At 44.5% G+C, this 22,376-nt stretch overlaps 1 protein-coding gene across 1 annotated transcript in view; it reads right to left on the bottom strand.

Annotated features, from left to right (window-relative positions):
* cyfip1 (cytoplasmic FMR1 interacting protein 1) overlaps positions 1–22,376 on the bottom strand; it is a 189,018-nt gene that overhangs the window by 20,903 nt on the left and 145,739 nt on the right. Inside the window, exons 21-22 of the mRNA XM_038819028.1 lie at positions 10,869–11,012; positions 8,730–8,820 (exon numbers count right to left, since the gene is read on the bottom strand). Coding sequence (XP_038674956.1) covers positions 8,730–8,820; positions 10,869–11,012 — 235 coding nt within the window. The remainder of the gene's footprint in view (positions 1–8,729; positions 8,821–10,868; positions 11,013–22,376) is intronic.

Below are 22,376 nucleotides of genomic sequence, written 5' to 3'. Positions count from 1 at the left end.
CTTCGCCTGTTCGCGCATGCGCTGGTGATGCCGCTGATGTCACCACCGGCGCATGCACGCTGGGGGATTCTCTTCCGCCTCCGCCATGGTGGAGGCAGTGGTGGAAGAGAAAGAGTGCCCCTACGGCACTGGCCCGCCTGCCGATCGGTGGGCCCCGATCGCAGGCCTGGCCACCGTGGGGGCACCCCCCGGGGTCCGATCGCCCCGCGCCGCCCCCAGGACCCCGGGGGCCCGCTCGCGCCGCCGATCCCACCACCACCAGCAGTGGTTCAAACCTCGGCGGCGGGAGAGGCCTCCCTACGGCGGGACTTCCGCCCATCGCGGGCTGGAAAATCGCCGCAGGGGGCTCGCCGATCGACGTGGGGTGATTCCCGCCCCCGCCATTCCCGGGTGGTGGAGAATTTCTGCCACGGCGGGGGCGGGATTTTCGGTGACCCCGGGCAATTCCCCAACCCTGCGTGGGGTCGGAGAATTTCGCCCCTGGTGTTTATCACTGAATGGTTAAGTCTGTAGAACAAAGAACAAGAACAAAGAAAATTACAGCACAGGAACAGGCCCTTCGGCCCTCCCAGCCTGTTCCGATCCAGATCCTTTATCTAAACCTGTCGCCTATTTTCCAAGGATCTACTTCCCTCTGTTCCCCACCCGTTCATATATCTGTCCAGATGCATCTTAAATGATGCTATCGTGCTCGCCTCTACCACCTCCGCTGGCAAAGCGTTCCAGGCACCCACCACCCTCTGTGTAAAAAACTTTCCACGCACATCTCCCTTAAACTTTCCCCCTCTCACCTTGAAATCGTGACCCCTTGTAATTGGCACCCCCACTCTTGGAAAAAGCTTGTTGCTATCCACCCGGTCCATACCTCTCATAATTTTGTAGACCTCAATCAGGTCCCCCCTCAACCTCCGTCTTTCCAATGAAAACAATCCTAATCTACTCAACCTTTCTTCATAGCTAGCACCCTCCATACCAGGCAACATCCTGGTGAACCTCCTCTGCACCCTCTCTAAAGCATCCACATCCTTCTGGTAATCTGGCGACTAGAACTGCACGCAGTATTCCAAATGTGGCCTAACCAAAGTCCTATACAACTGTAACATGACCTGCCAACTCAATACCCCGTCCGATGAAGGCAAGCATGCTGCATGCCTTCTTGACCACTCTATCGACCTGCATTGCCACCTTAGGGGACAATGGACCTGAACTCCCAGATCTCTCTGTACATCAATTTTCCCCAAGACCCTTCCATTGACCATATAGTCCGCTCTTGAAATAGATCTTCCAAAATGCATCACCTCGCATTTGCCCGGATTGAACTCCATCTGCCATTTCTCTGCCCAACTCTCCAAACTATCTATATTTTGCTGTATTCACTGACAGTCCTCCTCGCTATCTGCTACTCCACCAATCTTAGTATCATCTGCAAACTTGCTCATCAGACCACCTATACCGTCGTCCAGATCATTTATATATATCACAAATAACAGTGGTCCGAGCACGGATCCCTGTGGAACACCACTAGTCACCTTTCTCCATTTTGAGACACTCCCTTCCACCACTACTCTGTCTCCTGTTGCCCAGCCAGTTCTTTATCCATCTAGCTAGTACACCCTGAACCCCATACGACTTCACTTTTTCCATCAACCTGCCATGGGAAACTTTATCAAACGCTTTACTGAAGTCCATGTATATGACATCTACAGCCCTTCCCTCATCAATTAACTTTGTCACTTCCTCAAAGAATTCTATTAGGTTTGTAAGACATGACCTTCCCTGCGCAAAACCATGCTGCCTATCACTGATAAGTCTATTTTCTTCCAAATGTGAAATAGATCCTATCCCTCAGTATCTTCTCCAACAGTTTGCCTACCACTGACGTCAAGCTCACAGGTCTATAGTTCCCTGGATTATCCCTGCTACCCTTCTTAAACAAAAGAACATTAGTAATTCTCCAGTCCTCCGGAACCTCACCCGTGCTCAAGGATGCTGCAAAGATATCTGTTAAGGCCCCAGCTATTTCGTCCCTCGCTTCCCTTAGTAACCTGGGATAGATCCTATCCGCTCCTGGGGACTTGACCACCTTGATGCCTTTTAGAATACCCAAAACCTCTCCCTTCCTTATACCGACATGACCCAGAGTATTTAAACATCCATCCCTAGCCTCAACATCCATCATGTCCCTCTCCTTGGTGAACACGGATGCAAAGTACTCATTAAGAATCTCACTCATTTCCTCTGACTCCACGCATAAATTCCCTCTTTTGTCTTTGAGTGGGCCAATCCTTTCTCTAGTTACCCTCTTGCTCCTTATATACGAATAAAAGGCTTTGGGATTTTCCTTAACCCTGTTAGCCAAAGATATTTCATGACCCCTTTTAGCCCTCTTTATTGCGCGTTTGAGATTTGTCCTACTTTCCCGATATTCCTCCAAAGCTTCATCAGTTTTGTGTCGCCTTGATCTTATAGAACATAGAACAGTAACAGCACAGAACAGGCCCTTCGGCCCTCAATGTTGTGCCGAGCCATGATCACCCTACTCAAACCCATGTATCCATCCTATACCCGTAACCCAACAACCCCCCCCTTAACCTTACTTTTTAGGACACTATGGGCAATTTAGCATGGCCAATCCACCTAACCCGCACATCTTTGGACTGTGGGAGGAAACCGGAGCACCCGGAGGAAACCCACGCACACACGGGGAGGACGTGCAGACTCAGCACAGACAGTGACCCAGCCGGGAATCGAACCTGGGACCCTGGAGCTGTGAAGCATTTATGCTAACCACCATGCTACCGTGCTGCTATAAATGTATGCTTCCTTTTTCATCTTAGCTAGTCTCACAATTCCACCCGTCAACCATGGTTCCCTAATCTTGCCATTTCTATCTCTCATTTTCACAGGGACATGTCTGTCCTGCACTCTAATCAATCTTTCCTTAAAAGACTCCCACATTTCAAATGTGGATTTACCCTTAAACAGCTGCTCCCAATCCACATTCCCTAGTACCTGCCGAATTTTGTTATACTCTGCCTTTCCCAATTTAGCACTTTTCCTTTAGGACCACTCTCGTCTTTGTCCATGAGTATTCTAAAACTTACGGAATCGTGATCGCTATTCCCAAAGTAATCACCGACTGAAACTTCAACCACCTGGCCGGGATCATTCCCCAATACCAGGTCCAGTATGGCCCCTTCCCGAGTTGGACTATTTACATACTGCTCTAAAAAACTCTCCTGGATGCGCCTTACAAATTCTGCTCCATCTACACCTCCAACACTACGAGTCCCATTCAATGTTGGGGAAGTTAAAATCTCCCATCACAACCACCCTATTGCTCCTACATTGTTCTATAATCTGTCTACATATTTGTACCTCTACTTCACGCTCGCTTTTGGGAGGCCTGTAGTAAAGTCCCAACAATGTTACTGCACCCTTCCTATTTCTTAGCTCTATCCATATTGCCTCAGTGCTCGAATCCTCCATCGTGCCCTCCTTAATCACAGCTGTGATATCATCTCTTGACCTCCCTCTCTATCCCTCCTAAAGCATCTATACCCTGGGATATTTAGTTGACAGTCTTGCCCTTCCCTCAACCAAGTCTCAGCAATACCAATGACATCATATTCCCAGGTACTAATCCAAGCCCTAAATTCATCTGCCTTACCGGCTACACTTCTAGCATTAAAATAAATGCACCTCAGACCACCTGTCCCTTTGCGTTCATCATCTCTTCCCTGTCTACTCTTCTCCTTAGTCACATTGAGTTTATTATCTGGTACCTTACTGGCTTTAGTTTCTGCCTCTTTACTGACCTCTAACTTCCTAATCTGGTTCCCATCCCCCTGCCACATTAGTTTAAAACCTCCCCAACAGTATGATCGACAGCTGCCAATTGATAGCATTGTGCAATGAATTGTCACAAGTTCAAAACGTGATCTCCGGTGACCAGTTTGGTCCTTGGGAATTGTTAAGATTGTGTAATAAATGGGTTAACACACGACTGGACAGAAGGTCCTGGGTGGGTCGAATTAGATCCTCTGGGCAGATGTTTCAAACACTTAGGTATAAATTGGAATGTTGTAAATCAAGCAAGTTTGGAAATGTAAATCAGGAAGGTGGCTGGGATAACTCAGGATCGATTCTGAAAGCATTGTAAAATTCCTGAAGGACATGTTCAGAAGGAAAAAGGCTAGAGAAGACAACATTTTCTCAAGTACAGTAGGATTATTGTCATTTGCAGCCAGTCGATGCCAGATACCACTTCCCCAACCTAGGAAACCTCATTTTCTGCTCAGTGCAGAACCACTTATGAGCTTTGGCACAATTCTGAATGAATGTGTGCGCGGAATTTTGTGATTTTTTTTTTCAAAGTGTCGGTCTTAGTGAGTAAAGTGGAGAAAACTCGCCGTATATTCAGGCTCCTTAAGGAAATAAAAATTTTCCACGGGTTTCAAGCTGTGCCATCGTGGCCAAAACAAAGTCTCTGCAATCATTGGGATGCCCTAATTAAATACCTCCCCAGCAACTGTTCTCAGTCCAATTGGGGGGCAGGGGGAATGGTTGCACCGTGTTTTACAGAGGGTACCTCAGCAAACTTCTCAATGGGGTTGAGCAGAAACAGGAAACCCTCTACCCACGACATGTAGAGATCCTGCCTGAGCGCCAGCTCAGTCCACAAGAGGGCAGCAGTGCTGCAAGAAAATATTAAAGACCTTGGTGCAGCCAGGTTAAGTCTGCCTTGTGTCTCCCACAGCACCCCATAACACACCCCTCACACCTATACAGTGATCTATCTCCCACTCACCTCACAGGGTCACAGCACTTGTCTTCCGCCCCCTCACCGTAATCCACCCAGTAGCTCCAGTGCCCGTCACATCCCCTCTTTGTTGAGCATTCAGGGCTAAATTGCATTTTTTATTTGTAAATTATACACAATTATTTGTTACACTGTACACCTGAAGCAATCACAATCTTTTAAAAAATGTATTTTTTCATGGGATGTGGACATCGCTGGCAAGGTCAGCATTTGTTGCGCATCTCTAATTGCCCGTGAATTGAGTATCTTCCTAGACCATTTCAGAGGGCAGTCAAGAGTCAACCACATTGCTGTAGACTTGGAAGTCATCGATAGGTCAGACCAAGTAAGAATGGCAGATTTCCTTCCCCAAGGGAACCAGTTGGGTTTTAATGACAATCCACGATAGTTTCATGGTCACCAATACCGAGACGAGTGTTCAATTCCAGATTTATTCACTGAATTTGAATTCCACCATGGTGGGTTTTGAACACTTGTCTGCAGAGCATCCACCTCTCCCTCCCACCTCAAAGCTTGACATTAACCACACATTGCTTTCTCAGGTTGTCTGAAAACTGGAGGTTGAGGAATACCATAAAATGTAGGATTCTAGACAACTGTGCTACAGCAGAGTGTGTGAGACCTCCAGCCCACATTTCTTCACATTTGAGTTCCATGCACTCAGTCGGATGACAATAATGGCACTATGGACAAGGTGCCCTGGTCTATTCTCAAACATTTCATCCCCTGACCAATAAATTGCATTAAAGGAAGTGCGACGGATTTTAACAAAACATTGAGGGCATTTGAACCTCTATTAAAGGCTATTTTCCATCAATATAAAATTAATTAAACCCTCCAGTTGCATTTATTTAAAACACCATTGCACAACGTAAAACGTTACTTGGATTTTAGAATAAAACAAAAAGATTTCAATTATTCAGGCTTCACGAACAACCTCCTAGTTTTCATCAAATAAACACTGCTCGTAAAGCCTCCAATACCGCAGTCAAAAAGAAAATAAAGGATTCAAAGCAACCTGCACAGGTGTTTCCAGAAATTAACCGGTCTGTCTGCCCCAGTAAACAGCAGTGAATTGAAAAGGGGTATGGTTTTTCAAAGTTACATTACTGAGTGTCACATAATTAATTGCAGGTTACACTTCTGAGGGATGCTTTTGGGTGCACGTCCCAAAATATTCCACCACACATGGTTTGAAGAAAAAGTGGCGGAACAGGTAATACATTCCCGCTTCCCTGTCAAATTATGTAACTATTTATTTTTTAAAATAGAAAGGTTCAATTTATGTGGACAGTGTAGATTCATTAAATGTTATGACAGCTGGAGTGAGAGACAAATGTACGCTCAATCACTACTCCACTCAATTATAAGGCCAATCTGTATTGGATTGGAAAGTGCTGATTGGAAATTGCAGTGTCTCCTCTAAAAAGGACGGAATGGGTGAATAATTATATGCATCACAGAATGATCTTTGGAGGCTCCAGGGATCTGCAGAAGGGACCAATATCAGCAATCTGAGAGTTAGGCAGCTTCGTATTTTACTACTTCAATTCTTTCTTTAGCATTCTCATCCACATGTTTAAATCCTTGTGCAGCCTTGTCCCTCCCTACCTTTGTAACATCATCCAGCTGAATAACTATCCTAAATTGTTCATTCCTCTAACTCTGCTCTGTTGTGTGGACTCCCCGCCCCCATCATTAACAGTCACCGTTTCAGCCACTAAGATTCCCCATCCTGGAATTGCCTTGTTAAATATTTCCATCTTGGTCCTTCTTTAAAACTCTTTATTCCTAACCTTTCAACTAACCTCTCACTCACTTTACCTAAAGTCCATTTTGTTAACTCGTTGGAATGTTTTTCACATTAAACTTTCTGTTTAAGTACAAATTATTGCTCCAGCGTCTTTTTAACAAAAGACCAATCACTAATATCAGAGCACTGAGTTATAAGAAAGGAATTGGGTGTTCTAGCTTCCGGTTAAAGAAAATAAAACTTAAAATGTCCAAACAAAAATATCATCACAACCCATTTACCTAATCATCTACCATTCTGGGAGATGCATGATGCTACTTTTCCAGAGATTCCATAGAATCCTCATCATGAAGGAGGCCCTTTGACCCCCTTTGGTCTTCACCGATTCTCCCAAAGAGCACCCGACCTCGGCCCATTTCCCTGCCCTATCCCTGTACCCCACCTAACCTTGAACACTAAGGGGCAAATTCACATGGCCAATCCACCTAAACCACACATCTTTTTTACAGTGGGAGGAAATCTGATCACCTGGAGAAACCCAAGCATGGGGAGAATGTACAAACTCCACACAGTCGCCCAAGTCTAGAATCGAACCAGAGTTGTGAGGCTTCAGTGCTTAGTCACAGAGTTACTCTTTAATCATGTCAAAGGGAAGAGGCTTGTTGGGGAAAGACTAGGAACCATTAGGGACCAAGGGCGTAATCCGTGCGTCAATCAGGATGAAATTGGTAGGGTGTTAAACGAGTACTTTACATCGGTCTTCACTTTGGAGAAGGAGGTTGTAAGTGCAGAATTCAAACAGAGGAACTAGGATGTTCTTGAGCAATTTGACGTAGAGCGTGATGAGGCACTGGAGCTTTTGGCAAGTTTAAAATGGACAAATCGGCAGGTGCGGATCAGTTGCATCTCAGCTGCTGTGGGAGATGAGGGAGGAAATTACAAGGGCTCTGACTCAAATTTCCTATTTCTCTCTAGCCACACAGGAGGTATCATAGGATTGGACGACAGCTGATGTGGTTCCACTTTTCAAGGGTGGAGGAAGTAAATTAGGGAATTACAGACCAGTGAGTCTAACATCAGTTGTAGGGAAACTACTGGAGTAAATTCTGAAAGGCAGAATCAACCTCCACTTAGCGAGGCAATGTTTAATCAAAGACAGTCAGAGGGAGGTCATGCTTAACAAATTCAATTGAATTTTTTGAAGAGGTGACCAGGTGTGTAGATGAGGGTAGTGCAGTTGATTTAGTTTATATGGATTTCAGCAAAGCCTTGACAAGAGTCTACTTGGGAGACTGATAAAGAAGGTAAAAGCATATGGGATCCAAGTTAATGTGGCAAGTTGGAGCAAAATTGGTTTAGTGATGAGAGACAGAGGATGACGGTAGGAGGCTGTTTGTGTGACTGGAGGCCGGTGTCCAATGGCGTACCACAGGGTGGTAAGTAATTTTGCAGATGACACAAAGATTAGCTGGGTGGCTGACAGTGAAGGAGGAGGTCTTAGGTTAGATATATAATCGGATGCTCAAGAGGGGCACGGATGGAAAGCAGCTGTTCCCCTTAGTTGAAAGGTCAATATCAAGGGAGCATAATTTTAAGACGAAAGGCAAGAGGTTTAGAGGGGATTTGGGGAAACAAATTTTCACCCAGAGGATGGTGGGAATCTGGAATCCGCTGCCTGGGAAGGTAGCTGAGGCAGGAAACCTCACAATCTTTACAAAGCACTTGGATGAAGACTTGAAATATCTTAACATCCAAGGCTATGGGTAAAGTGCTGGGGAGTGGGATTCATGTAGGTTTTCACGTTTTTCTTTGGCGGTGCAGGCTTGATGGGCCGAAGGGCCTCTTCTGTACTGTATGATTCTATGAGGGAGAAGAGAATAGAGAATTATGCTGATAGAGTTAAACAAGGAAGAATGGGAGGGCTCGAATGAAGCACAAATGCTGGCATGAAGTATATGGGGTGAATGGCCTATTTCTGTGTTTATAAACACTATGTAACCTCAGGAGGAGAAAATATGTAAAGGGTGAAAATTGGATTAGAAATAATCTTCAAAAAGAACAGTTGTTTCTAATATAACCTTTCGTCCAACACGCCATCTTTTTTCAGCAATATAAATCTTCTGGAAATCTAGAAATTGTGCAGTTTATACTAACCTGGTGATCCATACTCATGTCTGGGTAAACGGCAGATTTTAGGCATCACTTCCATTAAAGTCCTCACATACTGCAAAATGGTCCCTTGTAGCTGGGGTTACACATATAGAGAGGATTCTGTTAATGCAACAGCGGCAAAGCACTTTTATAAGTCGTAAACATGTAATTTATTCATTAGGCCTGGCTATTATGCATAACAGATCAAGACTCTCTGAAGAGTTGTTTCTCTTTTGCCGCCACACTTGAATTTCTGTCTCCTAATTGAATAGAATTTTGAGCATTAGGCATTGCTTTTCAAATGAAAACGTTTTCCCTTTGCCTCAAAATTCTCGCTTTTGCTTTCTAATTTAGATGCTCGATGGCTACCGACAAAGGAAAACGTGATTTTTTTAAAAACTAAATTTGTAATGCGGTCTGAAAGTGGGAAATCTGTAATGATTTACAAATGGATCGTCCTCAGAAATTATAATATTCCAGGAACACAAATTAACACTTGCTGCTTCAAATCAACACAGATAGGAATGAGAATTTTTCACAATCTAAACATGTACCTAATACTTCACAGCAAACTGGAACCTTAAGATGAACCAATACCAACTATATATTAGTTGTTACCATAGCATCAGGGGTGCTTTACACAGACACAGGTCATCGGGCTCATCAACTCCCCACCTAATCTAATCCCATTGCCCAGCTCACTTCACACATTCTCTACTTTTTCTCTTGAAACCAACAATTTAATTCCTTTCAAAATCTAAGTTAAAATATAGTGGTGGGGAAGGGGTGGTTTTGTGCTTAGTGGAATGCAGATTCCAGTGACTATTACCAAGTTTCTCCGGGCCTTGGTTTTGGAACAAAATATCGAATGATTATTTGCAACTCAAGTGAAGGGTTGCTAGGTTCTAGTCTGAACTGGTTGATTTCTGTTCTGGTCCCAGGAACGGTCCTATTTTTATAGCTTCTTCACATACTCTTAGCACAGACAAAGATTTTTGAATCTTGCCCATTTCAATATGATTTTTTTTAAAAATTCATACCTAGTCAGTAATGTCAAGAGAGGGTTGTGTAATCGGCATCACATACAATTTCAGAATTGTTCATGTACCAGATATTCTGATCAGCATCAGACCAGTTGCATCCAACGTTGATCAAGGCCGAGAACTACCCATTAACCTGGATATGTTTAAAAAGGCTACATTTCCAATCCACTCTGCAGAAGAAATCCCTCAGTGCAGAAATCCATGCAGAGAGCAGAGAAGAGCATCAGGGCTCCTACTTACAGCACTAGTTGCCATATGCCAAGTTTAAATGCCCAGAGGGGGATGTTAGTGAATGAGCGATGGGTGAATCCTAGTGACTGGATGAATGAGTGAATGGGTAGTGTGGGTAAGTGGATGAGGTATGCAGGCAGGATGGCATTTCAGGGGCATAGTCAGGTGTTTGCGACGAACCAGGTAGGATCAGGGGGGGGGGGGGGGGGGGGGGGGGGGGGGAGGGTTAGGGTATAGGGGCCAGAAGAACCTGGGGATAGTCAGTAGGGATTTGTGAGAGTGACTGGGTGGTCAGTTATCCAGTGGTCAAACCACGATTATGCTGTCCAGGTAACTATCCACATAATACCATAGACACTACCTGAAGTCTTCGACTCAACTCCGAGTCGGACACTTTTCAGAGGGTCCTGTGGAGCATGGGGAATTATTGCCTGCTGGATATTCAAATTTCCTGGGGCAAATTCCCATGGAGTCAGCACAATGGAGGTCCCGATTTGATCGTACGTTAAGTCTCTGATCATCAGAAGATCAGAAGACCTGGGTCGTTTTCTTTCTTTTACTGTTTTGGTTTGCATAGATTGATGTTTATTCTGATAGGGATGAAGCCCAAATAAACTATTCAAAAACTATGACAAATTGTGTTTTTAGGATAATTTGCCAGCACCTGAGAAAAAGCTTTAGAATTCATCAGAAAATAAATAAAGATGAAACACACTCAACAAAACACATTGATGCACTGAAAACTGTAACTATTTCACAAGGTCACTTTCAGATTATTAAAGATATTTTCAACAGTAAAAGCATTTTAAGATTGAACAATTGTAAAAGGCTTGAATAGTGTCAGTGCAATTTTACAAAATATACTTACAAGGCTCTTAACAACTTTGAGCAGTTCTTCCATTACCACAGCAATTCCTTGATAGCCCAGAAGCTTGCAAATTGCTCGAAAGTGAGGGGGGCCGACAAAATTTTTGTAGTTGCTATAAATGCTGCTGTATGCCAAGTTCAGAGCCTATAAATACATCAATGAAAGTCATGAAATGGAGTTTTCTTTGTAAATATTATCAATGAGCAAAGATAGAGGGGGGTGGTGGGGTTGGGGGGGGGGGTGGGGGTGGAGAGGAGAGAGACCACGGCGTAGTGGTAAGGTCTCTGACTTGTAATCCAAGCGAATGTACTGGGGACACAATTTCAAATCTCACCACAGCAGCAACTTAAAAACCCACCTAGCCCTTTAGGGAAGGAAATCTGCCTTCCTTACCTGGTCTGCCCTACATATGACTCCAGGTCCACAGCAATGTGGCGACTCTTAACTGCCTCCCTGAATCAGCCAGCAAGCCACTCGGGTCAATGGCAATTAGGCATGCACAGTAGCTTCACAGCGCCAGGGCCCCAGGTTTGATTCCCCGCTGGGTCACTGTCTGTGCGGAGTCTGCACATTCTCCCCATGTCCGCGTGGGTTTCCTCTGGGTGCTCCGGTTTCCTCCCACAATCCAAAAATGTGCAGGTTAGGTGGAAATGATAAATTGCCCCGAGTGACCAAAAGGTTAGGAGGGGTAATTGGGTTACGGGGGTGATAGGGAGGAAGTGAGGGCTTAAGTGGGTCGGTGCAGACTCGATGGGTCGAATGGCCTCCTTCTGCACTGTCTGTTCTATGAGCAACAAATGCTGACCGTGCCAGCGATTCCCATATCCCATGAAAGAATAGTCAATCAATAGACATGGGAATACCATTTCCATTGTACAAAGAACATGGAATTAAGGAAGAGAGATTACAGGGAGAAAATAGAACTAAAATAGAAGTGGTGCAACACCTTTTGGGAAATCCCAAAGATTCGGCATCCAATGAACCACCCATGAAAATGTCAGCACAGCAAACATACAGGGAAAGATTTTCCAGCCCCGCCCGCCGATGGGATCACCCAGTCCTGCTGAAAGTTATTGGACTTTTGACTGGACTTCCGAATCTCCCATGACAGGTCCTAAAGAATCCTGGCCACAGATTCAAAAACATTTCCAAATAGCTTATTTTTAAAACAACTATAAATTATAGCAAGATGGGGTGGACACACGAGATGTAACACATTAGAGTACAAGACCTAACTTTAAACACATACCAGGTCAATGGAATAAACATGCTAATTCAGCTGGCTGCAATGGTCAATGTGAAATGATGTGGTGTGACTATCCCAAACAAATTCACAATACCCAAAGGCCTAAAGAAAGGCCATTACTTCATAATCAATTGGCAAAGTCTGAAAAGCCAGGATGGCCGCTAAAGAAATCAAATAAAATTGGCATTATACTGTGCTGTTAGCTTCGCAGCATCATCTTCATCTTCTAATTAAAGATTTATGGGCTCAAGCCTGACTTCGAGAAATGAGCACACAATCTAGGCTGACACTTCAGTGAACCAGTGAGGGAATGGTGCACTGTCAAAAGCAGTCTTTCAGATGAGACATTAAACTGCTGCAGTGATGGTTCAGATGCACGTAAAGGGTCTGAAGGCACAAAGAGCAGGTGATCCTTCTTGGTTCCCAGGTGAGCACTTATCCCTCAACTAAATACTACCAGAAGTAATTTTTCACACTCAACAGCCTGTTCTTAGGTGCTTTAAGCTAACATAACATCAAGTGATATGACCAGCAGCATCTACAAGTAAATTCACACTGAAAGATGGTCCCGGGATGCCAGTTCATCACCAGTGATGTCAGTGCGCACACTGCTTTCATTTGTCAACAACTAACACATCGAAAACATCACAAGTGCAATGTGCATAAATCCTGGGAACCACAAGATGACGGTTCACTTAGAAAGATAAAATTACAGGGCAGGCTAAAATATTTTTTTCCTTATCCACCTTAGGGCGGCACAGTGGTCAGCATTGCTGCCTCACAGCTCCAGGGACCCGGGTTCAATTCCAACCTCGGGGACGGTCTGTGTGGAGTTTGCCCATTTTCCGTGTCTGCATGGGTTTTCTCTGGGTGCTCCGGTTTCCTCCCACAGTCCAAAGGTGTGCAGGTCAGGTGGATTGGCACACTAAATTACCCCTTGGTGTTCAAAAGCTTAGGTGGGGTTACTGGGATAGGGTGGTGCAGCGGGGGACACTCTTTCAGAGGGCCGGTACAAACTATAGGCTGAATGGCCTCCTTCTGCACTGCAGTGATTCTATAATCTTTCAATTTCCAAGAAAAAGAATTAGCCACAAAAGGGGTTGCGAGGCTGGCATAAACAGCATCAGCTTTTGTGGATATTCGAATTGCAACACTGACTTGGCATATTTCACATTGTGAGGTCGTCATGTTTCTCATCATAAAATCCACGCAATGCTTCTTTTTCATGCAGTTTGTTAATTCCTGCAAATTCAGTATACATGGTTTGCACCCTGTTACAAATCAAAGAATTTAACAGAACTTTGTGCTGCATCACTCAATCTTTAAGATTAATTACGGAGATACAAATTTATGGACTAATGATCTCGAAGGCAACATCAATAAACAACCTAACCTGTTGAATATCTCTTGTATTATTCATTGATTAAAGGTATGAAAGAGAAATTACAAGGGGATATTTGAAAAGGTAACTCCCCAAGTTTGTAAGAGTGCTTTGAAAATAAATTCTGAAGTGACAAAGTTAAAACTAATCCAAAAAAAGTCTTTCCAAAAAACCTAATGTCACAGGCAACATCAAAATACAAAAGAGAAGATGAAACAGAAATAGTCAAAGGCAATAAGTAGTTAAACGCAGGACAATGATTATAACATTCGGCAACATGAAATTATTCTGTGCAACCTTAATGTCACCATCAAGAATAATTCAATTTTTGTACGAGACCAGAGTCGTGTGAAATTGAAAAGCTGGACCATGAACTTTGAAGTAACATAGCAACTGGAGACATTTGATTTACACTGCTTCAGAAGCAAGCTGAAAAGTGGTTGCATAGAATGACAAGATTACATTTCAACTAGCACAGGGGAAAAGAGGTGATATGGAGTGACAACGGGGAGGGCTATCGAGAGCGAGCAGGGTGGAGGGCGAGACATTGGAGATAGGCTGAGGGGGGGGGGGGGCTTCGGTCGAGAGAGCACTTGGGAGGTGGGGCAAGAGAGTGGAGGGAGAAGGTGGAAGAGCGGAACGCAGTGGGGAGGGGGGAGTGAGGGGGAGATAAAAGGGGGAGATACAGAAGGGGGGGAAATTAGAGAGAAATGAAGAGTAGCAGGAGAAAGGAGGGGCGAGGGAAGACGGGAGTAGAGTCATTACCATGATTAGCTTTGATTTATGTAATCGCAACCTCAGACAAAAAGGTGAAAAGTACAACAGATTTGGGAGGGTTCCTCATATTTATGAGCACTGCAGGAAGGGAATGGAGTTGTCATATTTTGGGGGTGGGTGGTGGTGGTTTTGAAGTATTGAAGTCACTGGCTTTATTTATTATCCCATGCGAGGATGAAAACTAGGCTGGTAACTTTGCTCACTGGAATTTCCGGAGTTGGGAACTAGGACACTTTTGGAAAGACAGGTGTGCCTGGAGCCCTGTAGCATGGGATTGGGGGAATCAAAGGGTCCCAGTGTCTGACAGAAATGACACTTGGGAAAGAAGAGGAGCCCATAATATTGAAGAAAGCTGGCAGTATCAGTGACTTGCAGCCAACTAAGAACTTCAGGAGAGATGGAAAAAGAAATAAGTCAGCAAATGATAACAGGACAGCAGATGGCTATTTGACCCATTGTGTGGGGCCTGTATTTTCTTCTTCCCTCCTTATGAGATGAGAGAATCACTTTATTAGTATTACACAAATTGCAAAGACAATAGTAATAGAGCATGTTTAATAAACCAGAACGATTGGCATTACAGTGTCTAGGGAATTATTACAGCAGCTTTTGATCGATGTCAACAGGAGCCATATCTGGTTTCTTTGAAAATAGTCTTGAATGCAGATATAAGAAAATTCAACTAAAGAAATGTTTGTCTTTTTTTACATTCATGAAGGGAAAAAGATGCTCATCAGAGGCGAGATCTGCATCCATCAGGATACAATCCTTTATAGGAAACATGCCAATGAGTTGCATAATAATTTTAAAGAGTCACATCCAATTCTGTCTCTTCTGAAAGTGTTTCTACAGATTCAATTATTGGCAATAGTGAAGGCAGCTTTCTTGGAATGAATCTCGAATGGTTGACTGATGTATTTTTAACCAAAAACTTTTAAAATCAATCACCAGCAGACAATCTAACCCAGAGTTTAGAAAGCTGTGCTTACAGCAGTTCTATAATGGAGGCCATCAATTCTGGGCCTGATTCAGATCTTATCTCGTATCCACACAATTAATCTAGCAGGGGTGGTCAGATGGCAATCAGCCAAGAGAAAGACAAGGCCAGAAAAGTCAAGCTAAATATATGCCGGTCAAGAATTGAATCTTGTTCTACAAGGCTGAGTCACAGGCTCCAGGGTTCATTAAGAGTCAGATGACATTCTATTGCCATCATGGTTCTTCGTCCTATTTTATGTTAACATTTAACATGAAATCTCCTCTGCAAACATTTAGAACAGACATCATGTTTGTGAACAATTGCCTGTAACAATCTACACTTTTACTGGATGGTGTGGATGAGACTCTGAACTCTTCAACTCCGTTACCATCTTACATATAACACATATATATAAAAATATATTCATCACCATTCACAAGTAATTTATGCCATTTCCAGAAAGTGGGTGGAGGGTTCAGGTCTTCATAGATGGATTCAAAACACGTGAGGGGCATTTGACTCCCATTCCCTTGATTGATTGATTGATATTGTCACATGTGCCGAAGTACAGTAAAAAGTATTTTTCTGCGGCCAAGGGAACGTACACAGTACATACATAGTAGACAAAAGAATAATCAACAGAGTATATTGACAATGATACATATATCAACAAATAGTGATTGGTTACAGTGCGGAACAAGGGCCAAACAAGAGCAGCATAGGGCGTTGTGAATCGTGTTCTTACAGTGAACAGATCAGTCCAAGGGAGAGTCATTAAGGAGTCTAGTAGCTGTGAGGAGGAAGCTGTTCCTATGTCTGGATGTGCGGGTCCTCAGACTTCTGTATCTTCTGCCTGATGGAAGGGTCTGGAAGAGGGCAAAACCTGGGTGTGGGGGGGGGGGGGGTCTCTGACAATGCTGTCTGCCTTCCTGAGGCAGCGGCAGGTGTATACAGAATCAATGGGAGGATGGCAAGCTTGTGCGATGCGTTGGGCTGAGTTTCTTGCGATCTTGGGACGAGCAGTTGCCATACCAAGCTGTAATGCAGCCAGATAGGATGCTCTCTATCGTGCATCTGTAGAAGTTTCCTCTTCTCCTTGTTGAGGTTGTTTCCTGATGGTGATGACAGTATGGCTGCAGGGTTAGCCCTGTGGGTCCTCACTTTTGTTGAGGAATGTTCCCTTAGAACTATTGTGGTTGTGGTTATTTTGTTTTTTTGTTATGTTGGGGTTTCTTGGTTGTTGACTAGGTACAGATATTTTATCTGAGAGAGGAACATGTTAGGTATATTCTGGTGTCTCTGATGTTGCTTGAAACAGGGGAGGGGTGTTCTGGCACTAGATTGAATGTGGTGCGGAAATCCTACCCTTTTTTTCCCTGATGGTCTACACAATGGCAGTAACTAATTTTAAACTTTGCTTTTATGACTGTATGGGGAATTAATCATCCTATCAAAAGGAAAAAGATCCTTTATTTTCTTAAGGAGGAGAAATTGGACATAGCCCTGTTACAGGAGACTCGCTTGAATGACGAGGAGTACTCAAAGTTAATGCAGAATTGGATAGGACAGGTCTTCTTTGCTTCCTTCTTGACAAACATCAGGGGTGTGACAGTTATCATCATCAAGAATGTCCACTTCAAAATGGAGAATTGTGTTAAGGATAAGGGAGGCAGGTACATGATTATCAAAGGATTAGTGCATTGAAAAACTCCCTCAATTATGAATGTATATGGCCCGCCAAATTACTCCCCAGAGTTCATCACCAAAGTTTCTTTGGACTTTTGTGTAGTTGGACTCGGCTAACTCTTTCGTGGGTGGAGAATTTAATTGCCATCTGAACCCCTTGCTGAACAAGCTCCCCGGTTACTAGAAATCCTCCAACCCCTGTCACCCCCATGCATATTAGAGCTGGAGCGCTGTCGTCGGCCTGTGAGGAAATGGGATATCTGGATGCATCCGAGTGATAGGAATTTTTCTTTTTTCTCAGCCCCTCATCAATGTCACATGAGAATCGACTATTTTCTGATGCCTGGGACTATGCTACATTTGTTCTCTTGTTGTATGGGAAGCATTGTAATCTCAGACCATGCTCCCATCTTCCTGGTATTTTTGCTTGAGGGCTGCTCCCCCACCCACCCGCCGCTGTCGTGGCGGTTTGACAACTCCCTACTTAAGGATAAATCCTTTATCGTCGAGTAGAAGGAGTTTTGTACTTAATTAATTCCCCTTCTGAAGTCACCCCTTCCGCTTTGTGGACGACCTGCAAGGCTTATGCTGGGGTGGGGGGGGGGGGGGGGGGGTTGGTTGTTTCTGAACAAATAACAAAAGGCAGAGAATGCTGGAGAGCCATTGCCAGTTCAAGGTTTGCTTGACCAAGGTAGAGAAATATAGGAGGGTTCCTAGCAAGCAATTGCTGAAGGAGGTTAACGTAACTAGGGTGGCTCTCAAATCTTTATTGACACAGGCCAAAAGAAGTGTACGGTTCACAAAGCAAAAACTGTATTACTTTGGGAATAGACCGAGTAAGTACTTGGCCTTTTTGACTAAGAAGGCTAGGGCAGGCTCTAAGGCGTTCCCGCTTAGTGGGGTGGGAGGGTTAATGAAAATTGAAGAGAAGAACAGCATTTAGGGATTTCTCTACTGTATTATATAAATCGGGTCAATCTGGTGATGCGGTGGCACGCAAGGAGCGCTTCTTCACTTCCTTCGAACTCCCTGTGGTTTCAAAAGATTAGCACTTTGCCCTTGGTGCTCATATCACTAAAAATGAAATGACTATGGACATTAAATAGCTTCAACCGGAGAAGGCTCTAAGGCTAGACGGTTTTGGGTGAGAGTTTTACATGGAGTTTAAGAATCTGTTAATGGAGCATTTAGGTGGTGTGCACTGTCATTCCTTTGAGACAGGTTTTCTGCCACTGATACTTCGGGAGGCAAACATCCCGCTAATTTTGAAGACAGGCAAGGACCTGGAGGAATGGGTTTCCTACACGCTAATCTCGCTTCTAAATGTTGATTTGAAATTATCTAAAGTATTGGCAGGGCATTTAGAAAGAATTTTACTGATGCTTGACTGGGAGCATCAGACTGGGTTCATGAAGTGTAGGTTTTCCAGTAACTGTTTTTAAATTTTTTCCAATTTAGTGTGGCCAATCTACCTACCCTGCACATCTTTGGGTTGTGGGGGTGAGACCAACGCAGACATGGGGAGAATGTGCAAACTCCACACGGACAGTGACCCGAGGCCAGGATTGAACCCGGGTCCTCGGCGTCGCGAAGTAGTAGTGCTAACCACTGCACCACCGTACCACCCTTTGTTTTCCAGTAACAATGTTAGAGACATATGGAATGTGATTCAGGCTTTCCAGAAGTGCGCACTAGATGGCTGGTGACCTCCTCATTGTAGTGAAAGCCTTTGATTGATGGAATGGCATTATCTGGTGTACACACTGCATACATTTGGGTTGAATGTAGTTAGCACTGTAGTAGTTAGCACTGTTGCTTCACAGCTCCAGAGTCCCAGATTCGATTCCCGGCTTGGGTCACTGCCTGTGCGGAGTCTGCACGTTCTCCCCGCGTCTGCGTGGATTTCCTCCAGATGCTCCGGTATCCTCTCACAAGTCCTGAAAGACTGTTAGATAATTTGGACATTCTGAATTCTCCCTCAGTGTACCCGAACAGGCGCCGGAATGTGGCGACTAGGGGCTTTTCACAGTAACTTCATTGCAGTGTTAATGTAAGCCTACTGGTGACAATAAAGATTATTTAAATGGGTTCAGGCGCTACACCATAGACCCTGGGCAGCAGTACTCAAATGATTTTAGGTCTGAGAACTTTGACTTGCAGAGAGGGACCAGACAGGGGTGTTCCCCTGCACCCTTTCCAGTTTGCATTGGCCAATCGATTACAGAGGCAATTATGTGGGACCCCTTTTGTCAGGGCTGGGATGTGGGGAGGGGCAGCTTTAAATTAGCCTTCATGTAGATGATGTGCTGCAGTTTGTGGAAAAGCCGGATGTTCACACTATTATTGATGTGCCTTCTCCGTTTATACAATTAATTTTACAAACGAGAGTTGATGGCTACACCCCCTCATTCCCCCTCTTGCCAATTTTCCTTTCAGGTGGTCACCATTGGGGTTTAAGTCCTTGGGTGTTACAATTACCCCCTCTTTGAGGCAGTTATACGAGGCTAATTTTCCTCAGTTGATTGCTTCTTTTAGGTGGGATTATACCCATTGGTTCATCGATCTCGGTCTCATGGCTGGGCAGGATTGCCTGATTAAAATGAGTGTGCTGCCTAGATTGCTGTACTCCTTGCAGATGTTGCTAATCGCGACAGCTAGAGTCTTTAACGGACATTAATGGAATGATCAGTTTGTTTATTTGGAATAAGAAGCCTAAAGTTCGTCAAGTTACAGCCCCAGGTTCCAAGGGGGGCTTGGATGTCTCAAGTATTAGGCTCATAAACATCATGAGCCCTCATACCCTGTATATCCCATCCATGTTCCCTCATACTACCCATACTGTGTGTTCACCAGCAACGGTGAATATGAAAATATCGCCGATTGTTGTAAAAACTCTTTTGGTGCACTAATGTGCTTCAGCGAAGGAAATCTGCCGTCCTTAACTGGTTCTGACCAACAGCAATGTACTCACATTAAATGCCCTCTGGAGATGGTCTAGCAAGTCATTCAGTAGTACATCAAATAGCCACAGAAGTAAAAAAGGTACAAAAACTGGACGGATCACCCAGCAATGTCCTCAGCACCGCAAATGTACAAAGACACACCCAGTTCTGTCAACACATCTAACATGTCAGGGCTTGTGCTAAAATTGGGGAAGTGTCCCACAAACTGGTCAAGCAAAAGCCTGATATCAAACTCACAGAATCATATCTTACTGACAATAGCCCTGACAGCATAGTCACCATTCCAGAGTATGACCTCTCCCACCGGCAGAGAAACCCAGCAGAGGTGGAGGCACAGTGTATAGAGTCAGGAAGGAGTTGGCCTGGGAGTCTTCAACATTAACATCGGACCCCATGACGTCTCATGGAATGAGGTCAAACATGGACAAAGAAACCTCCTTTGGAGTACCACCTACCATGCATTTTTGAACGACCCACCGCCCACGCAGCTGATGATTCAGTACTCCTCCCTGTAGAACACTAATTGGAAGAAGACTGAAGGTGGCAAGAGTACACAATGTACTCTTGCTTGGGGATTTCAACATCCATCACCAAACTGGCTCGTGACAGATGCGGAGAGAAAACAAAACGACCCTTGTCTTCACCAATCTAAACGTCACATAAGCACATGTCGATGGCAGTACAGGTAAGAGTTACCACTGCACAATTCTTATGGAGAGGAAATTCCATCTTTGTGAAATATACCCTCCATCGTGGTGTGTGGCGCTACCATGCTAAATGGGATAGGTTTAGATTTGAAACCTCGTGGTCTAACATAATGCTCACTCCACCGCTATCAAGCCAAGGCATCAATTCTGATTAAGAGTGGTGGACAGCATGCCAGGCATACCTACAAAATGACTTCACAGGACTACCTGCATGTCAAACAGCAGAAGCAGCATGTGACAGACTGCGGTCAAGACTGCAGTGCTGAATGGTAGTTTTGTTTTTATTTGTTTATGGGACGGCTGGGCCACCATTTGTTGCCTATCCTGGGGCAGCAGGGTAGCATGGTGGTTAGCATAAATGCTTCACAGCTCCAGGGTCCCAGGTTCGATTCCCGGCTGGGTCACTGTCTGTGTGGAGTCTGCACGTCCTCCTCCTGTGTGCGTGGGTTTCCTCCGGGTGCTCCGGTTTCCTCCCACAGTCCAAAGATGTGCGGGTGAGGTGGATTGGCCATGCTAAATTGCCCGTAGTGTCCTAATAAAAGTAAGGTTAAGGGGGGGTTGTTGGGTTACGGGTATAGGGTGGATACGTGGGTTTGAGTAGGGTGATCATGGCTCGGCACAACATTGAGGGCCGAAGGGCCTGTTCTGTGCTGTACTGTTCTATGTTCTATGTTCTATCCCCAATTGTCCTCGAGGGGGCAGTTAAGAGTCAACCACATTGCTGTGGGTCTGGAGTCACATGTAAGCCAGGCCAGGTAAGGACGGCAGATTTCCTTCCCTAAAGGACAGTAGTGAACCAGATGTTTTTTTACGACAATCGAAAATGGTTTCATGGTCATAACTATAATTTTAATTCCAGATTTTTATTGAATTCAAATTTCACCTCTGTAGTGGTGGGGTTTGAACCTGGATCTCCGAAGCATTACTCTGGGTCTCTGGTTAACTCTTAACTCTGGTTAACACCACTACGCCACCGCCTCCTGAATTAAACAACAATTGGAATTGCAGGCTGCACCACAGATGTAGCCAGCTTCAATAGCGGGGGAAACCAGCACCTTTATGCAAAAGACAAGCATTTCCATCATGTGCTGCATCAATGACTGTACTGCCATCAGAACGTCAGAAATGGGAATATTCATTGATGACTGCACATTGTTCAGTACCACTTGAAACCCTTCAGATAACGAAGCAGTCCATGTCCATCTGCAGCAAGATCTGGACAACGTTCAGGCGTAGTCTGATAAGTGAATAGTGACATTCACGCCACCCAGTACCAAGCAAAGAACGTTCCTAACAAGAGAAAATCCAACCATCTCCCCAAGACAATCAATGGCTTTATCATAGTTGAATTCACCATTATTCACATCCTTGGGGTTACCATTGACCAGAAATTTAACTGAACCAGACATATAACTACTGTGGCTACAAGGCTGGGAATTTTAAGGTAACCCAGCTCCTCACATCTCAATGCCCGCTCATTATTTACAAAGTACAAGTCAGCAGTGTAATGGAATACTCTTCAATTACCCGGGTCCAACAACATTTAAGAAGCTCGACACATGCAGGACAAAGCAATCCACTTGACTGGTACAGAATCCACCACCTTAAACATTCACTCCCTCCAAAACCAATACACATCGTGGCAGCAGTGTGTGCCATATACAAGATGCACTGCAGCAACTCACCAAAGCTCCTTCCACGGCATCTTCCAAACCCATGATCTCTGTCAAGAAGGACATGGGCAGCTGATGCATGGGAACACCATCATC

The sequence above is a fragment of the Scyliorhinus canicula genome, chromosome 14, assembly GCF_902713615.1.
Source record: "Scyliorhinus canicula chromosome 14, sScyCan1.1, whole genome shotgun sequence".
NCBI classification, from domain to species: domain Eukaryota; kingdom Metazoa; phylum Chordata; class Chondrichthyes; order Carcharhiniformes; family Scyliorhinidae; genus Scyliorhinus; species Scyliorhinus canicula.
Note: the sequence above shows the minus strand (reverse complement) of the source record. Positions and strands in the feature narration are given on the sequence as shown.